The 5,416-nt window shown below is 64.5% G+C and overlaps 1 protein-coding gene across 1 annotated transcript; it reads right to left on the reverse strand.

The window, feature by feature from the left end:
- Window positions 1-3,142: 3,142 nt before the first annotated feature.
- On the reverse strand, window positions 3,143-3,583 carry LOC109863118. Its single transcript, XM_020443312.1, has one exon. The coding sequence runs from the start codon at window positions 3,581-3,583 to the stop codon at window positions 3,143-3,145; it is 441 nt and encodes a 146-aa protein (XP_020298901.1).
- Window positions 3,584-5,416: the final 1,833 nt, after the last annotated feature.

The raw sequence follows: 5,416 nt of genomic DNA on the forward strand, positions 1-5,416 counted from the left end.
AAATCCTTGATGGATACCCTGGCCTCGGGGGAGATGGCCGGGGTTATGTGGGACTCCCCTCCCACCTTGGGAGGTGGGGAGGGTTTACCCGCTAAAACCCCCACGGTGTGCCTACTCGGCGCGTTAGAGGGAAGGATTCGGTACCCCTTTCGGACTCATCGCGGGTCCCTCCCGCGCCTACCTGACTTCTCGGGAGGGGATCTGAGTCCCCTCCGAAATCCCTAGTTTAGCGGGGAGAGGCACACTCCTCCCCGCCTCCTCTTCTCGGGCCAAAGTGCAGGACTGGGCGGAGCCCCCCACTCCGTCCGGTCTCGACCCTATGTGGTGCCAACTGCCCGGGGGGAGGACGGTTCCTCCTCCCGGCCACCACTTACTGCTCGTACCGAAAAGGCCGGAGCGGTGCCCTATAAACCGGCAAGGCCCCCGACTGGCCCCAGTGTGACACCGCCCCGATCTCCCAAACGTCTCTTGCCCCAGGGAGAAGGTGTCTCTCCCCAGGGCTCACCGTCATCCGTCCGGCCTCTTCCTCATATTGCAGGGTGGAGGTGGGCGACCGGCCCGGGCACGAGGAGGAGACTGAATGCCCCTCCTCCCGGCCATATCGGGCCATGCATCGCCGCCCGTTCGTCCTTCACCCCGTCCACCTCTACATCTCCTTCTCCTCCTAGGGAGGGGGGGATTGCCTCTCCCGGGAGCCCTTTCCAGCTCCCGCTCCGTGGCCTCCTTCTGCAGCATCACTTGCTTGCAGAAGGAGGCCATCGCTTCCCACTTCTCCCTTTCCCCGACCATCGCCCGCACGATGGCCGGAAGGGAGAGGTCCTCTCCTAGCGACGCGACCAGAACCCGGCACTCCTCCGCCCACGCCGGACAATCCTCCAGCGTGTGCTGCGTTGAGTCCACAGCCGCGTCGCACACGCGGCAATGCGCCGTCGGTCTTCTCCCAATCCGGCACAGGTACTCCTCGAAGCAACCATGCCCCGAGAGCACCTGCGCCAGACGATAGGTGAGCCTACCATGCCGTCTGTTCAGCCATTCCTTCAGGTATGGCCGAACAGCCCCGACAACACGCCTGTCGGCAACGGTATGCCGTTGCAACCGCTCGCTCCACCTCTGGAGATGGTTCGGTAAGCACGAGCCACGCGCATGGTGATGATGCGCTGTGCGGTGCGGAGCTGATGGAATTTTCCGCACCCTGTGACCCGTGCCACCTTCGCCCAATTCGGGGCCCCCGTACAGGGCCACCGAATGAACTACCCCGACATAGAGGCGGCGTACCCTTTCGTCTGAACCCCCCAGGTTGGGTAAGAGGCGACCTAGCGCGGCCGCCACCCGTTTTACCCTGGGGGCGAGGCGCTCAAAGTGACCCTCGAAGCGCCAACGGCTGTCGAGGTGGAGACCCAAGTACTTAAGCGTACCCCCCACCTCGACCCTGGCGTCACCTATCTGTAGGCTGGTCCTGGGTGGCCGCCCCCGAGGGCCATGGAACCACATGGCCGCGGTTTTCTGGGCAGCCACCGTTAGGCCCAGCCTTTTTATCCTACCGACGACGCATTCCGCGCCCACCTCGGCGTGGATCCGCGCGTCTTTCCAGGTGTCCCCGGGGGCTACGATCAGCGTAGCACACCACGCTGATCCCCCCGGGGAGGACGGCCCGGACTACCGCGTCGTACCCCAGATCCCACAGGAGCGGCCCGAGTACCGACCCCTGCGGGACCCCCCGGCACATTTCCTTTCGACGCGGCTCTCCGTACCGGCTCGAGTATTCAACCCACCTGTCTCGGAAGTAATCCCCGATCAATCTCCCTAAGTAGAGCGGGACACCGTGATAGTCTAGCGCCCGCTCCACACTGTCCCAGGGGAGGGAGTTGAAAGCGTTTTTGATGTCAAGAGACACTGCAATCAACTTCCCTCCCCGGCAGGTTACATCCCCCGAGAGGGNCTCCACGCGCCGGATAGCGTCCATGGTGGAGCGTCCCTCTCGGAACCCGTATTGGCTGTCCGCCAGATCGGGGCCTACGACAGGTGACTCGCGAGGCGGGCTGCGATTATTCTCTCAAACAGCTTGCCCACCTCGTCGAGAAGACAAATCGGCCGGTAGGCGGACGGTGAGTCCGCCGGTCGCCCGTCCTTCCGGAGAAGGACCAACCTGGCGCGCTTCCACGCCAGAGGAAACCATCCCGCTTTTAGGCAGCTCGTAAAGAGCTGTCTGAGGCGGGTCCGCAGGGGCCCAAGGGCCAAGACCCAGGCTCGACCAGGGATTCCATCCGGACCCGGGGCGGTATTCCTCTCAGCCATCTTCCGGATGGCCCTGATCATTTCCTCCTCGGTGACCGCCCATTTGTCGGATCACTCCACTAGGTCCGGCGGATCCTCCGGGGCGGGCCAGGTCCCCCTCCCGCAAGGAAAGAGGGTGTCGACTACCCGCCCCAGGAGTTGGGGGTCAAGACTCTCCGTTATCGGGGGCGTCCAAGGTCGAAGTCGAGTCATAACGACCTTGTAAGGACGCCCCCACGGGTCCCTATTCAGAGTCCCGAGGAGCTCGTCCCAGGCCTGGGCCTTGGCCCTGACTATGGCCGCCTTGAGGGCCTTTTCCGCAGCGCGATAGCCCTCATACAATCTTTCCCACGTGGCCTCGCTGCCTGATGGTCGGCAGCGGGCGTGTGTGTACTGGAGTCGCACCCTTGCGCAATTGGGCGATCTCCATCGACCACCAGTACACTGCCCTCCTGGGAGAAAGGCCTCGCCGGCGGGGCATGGCTACGTCACAGACATCGACCATGCCCGACATGAGTCCCTCCACTTCCTCCCGTGGGCCACGCGGCGTGGCCGGTGGAGGCAGCCACGCCACCACGTGGGCCGCGGCGACCAAGGCGTCTGGGTCCATCTTCTTAAGGACCCAGCCCTGCGGGGGTGGGGTGTTTCCACCCTGGCGGTCTCGGTGGCCAGGGCCAAACGTGGAGACGACCATGGTGACATACCGATGGTCAGAAAACGTCTCCACGTCCGCCCTGACTTGCCACCCGGACACACGCGGCACGGCAGCCGGGGACGCGAACGAAATGTCCACGATCGACCCCCCGTGCTGCCGCACACACGTCTGCTGCGAGCCCCGGTTGAGTAGCTGGAGCCCGCACACCGCCATTCACTCTTCCAGGACCTCTCCCCGACCATCCGTCCTGGGGGAACCCCAAGTCTCAGACTTGGCGTTGAAGTCCTCCAGGACCAGTACTGGACGGGGATGCCAGCGCCTAACCACAGCGCCGAGCCCATCCAAGTACTCCTCAAACTCGGAGAGAGGCCTGTTGGGTGAAAAATAACACCCCACCAGGATGGTCTCCCCCCACTCCCCAGCCACAAATCCCCGTCCTCTCTCAGTAAGAGTAAAGACAGGGATATCGTGGCTCCACACGCTGTAGATCGCGACCGTGCCCCCGTCGTCCCCCGCCCATGCGGGGTGAGCAGGGACCGAATATGGCTCGGCCGCGACCGCCAAGCCCCTTCCCCACTCCGCCAGGCTTTGGGTCATGAGATCCTGTGCCTGACGGCAGTGGTTGAGATTAGCCTGGAGAAGGATGGAAGCCATTTAATCGGCTTCCATGGGCTCTTCCTCCAGGTCCTCCCTTTCCCTAGGAGGGGGAATAACAACCCCCTCGGCACTAGCAGGCCCCGACGGCACCGCTTCGCCCTTTCTCTGAGCTGCAGCGGGGCCCAGTGGTCCCGCTGTTGCCTTCTTTCCGGCAGGATTCGAGGATCCCGCCGGCGTTTTCCGAGCCGCAGAAGAGGGGGGCCGAGAGGCATCACCCCCAAGGCTCGAGCTTTCTTTTTACCACTGCGGACAGCGGGGGCACACGCTGGGCTTCCCCAGTGGTGACCGGCCGGGCGACCCAGATCCGAGCACAGCGGACATCTCGGTTCCGCCGTGCACTGGGCCGCCCCGTGTCCCGCTTCTCCGCAGCGGTAACACCGCCCACTACGGTCCTCTGAGGGGTACGGGCACTTTTGCCGCACGTGTCCCCTCCGGAAGCACCTAAAACATTGGAGCGGGCGCTGCTCCAAAACGTCCACCGCAGCCCGAATCCAGCCGACCGTCACCTTACCAAGGTCGGCCAGCCTCCGGACCGCGGCCACCGGACATCTCGCCCATGCCGCCCCAAGGCCAGAGGGGGCAACTTTTACCGGCCCCACCCGGACTTCTTTGGGCGCGCAACCCCCGTCTCTGGCCAGGGCAGCGGCCACCTCGTCGGTGGAGACTGAGTCGTCCAGGCCCCGGATCCTGACCTCTGCGGTCTTTACGGGCCTGGAGACTCTAGCCTCCCCGTTCTTGAACAAGGCGGACATGGCCTGAGCCAATTTGTCCGCCTTGTTTGCTCCTCCTTCGCCGGAGACCTCTAATATGAGGCCCCCGGTTACCGCCCTTTTGGGCCGAAGGCCGTCAATGCCCAGGCCCGAAAGATCAATCGACTTCCGGGTCATGGACATAACCTGTCCCAACGTTAGGGGCCCCCCCTCGGGCACATTTACCGTAAGGGCCGCAGTCTTTGGGACGCGGCCCGCCCGTTGTTTGGGGGGAGGTTTGCCCCTTCTTCCCTCCCCTCGTCCCCCGTTGCCGCCGCTGTTGTTGCTGAGCGGCCTTGGAAGGTAGGGAGGGCCTGGGTGGAAGGGAGACTCTGTTCTCTCTCACACCCCTCTTCCCTCGCCCTCTCCCCCTCCTCACAACTTGAGTCCAGGACTCTGTGAGGGGGGAGGACGCAATGGGGGGCCGAGCCGCCAGTGCGTCCGGCGGTTCCTTTCTTTGGGGGGCCGGCCGCTCGACGGTCAGACCTCCCCCTTGCTTCGTACCTTGGCGGGGGACGGCGGGCAGGCTAGCCCTGCTTTCACCGCCCCCCTTGCCAGGACCGTCCCGGGAGGAGGCGGCAGGTGGGCGAGCCTCACCTTTACTGCCCCTTCTTTTGGCTCCGCGCCCCCCGACTGGGGGTGGAACTCCAGTCGCCGCCAGAGGGCGGGGGCCATCCGACACGAGTGACGGGCGGGAGACGGGCATCAGTTTGTCCCACATACGGGCGACCTGGGCCCCAATGCCCCATTGCACCTTCTCAATTATCTGTTTGGAGAGGCCCCTAACCGCCTCTCCTATCATCTTAGCCGTCTCTTCCCGGGTGACCAGACTGGACGAGCCGCTATGCTCCCGTGTCTGCATTTGCAGGGGGAGCAGCGACACCCGGGGGGAGGGGGCTACAACTTCGGCCCTGAGAGAGGCAAGCTCCTCCTTGAGCTCCCGGAGCTCCTTATGGAGCCGTTCGTTTTCCTCTCGCGTGCGGACCATCTGGCGCGAGAGCTGACCCAGCTCGTCGTCCCTCTCGACGCGGGACCTAACCTCTTCGGCCGCTTTTTGGGTCCAGGCGGCCGCGTCCTTCAG

The sequence above is a fragment of the Pseudomyrmex gracilis genome, unplaced genomic scaffold (genome assembly GCF_002006095.1).
Source record: "Pseudomyrmex gracilis isolate BER0280 unplaced genomic scaffold, ASM200609v1 scaffold_3241, whole genome shotgun sequence".
NCBI lineage: Eukaryota > Metazoa > Arthropoda > Insecta > Hymenoptera > Formicidae > Pseudomyrmex > Pseudomyrmex gracilis.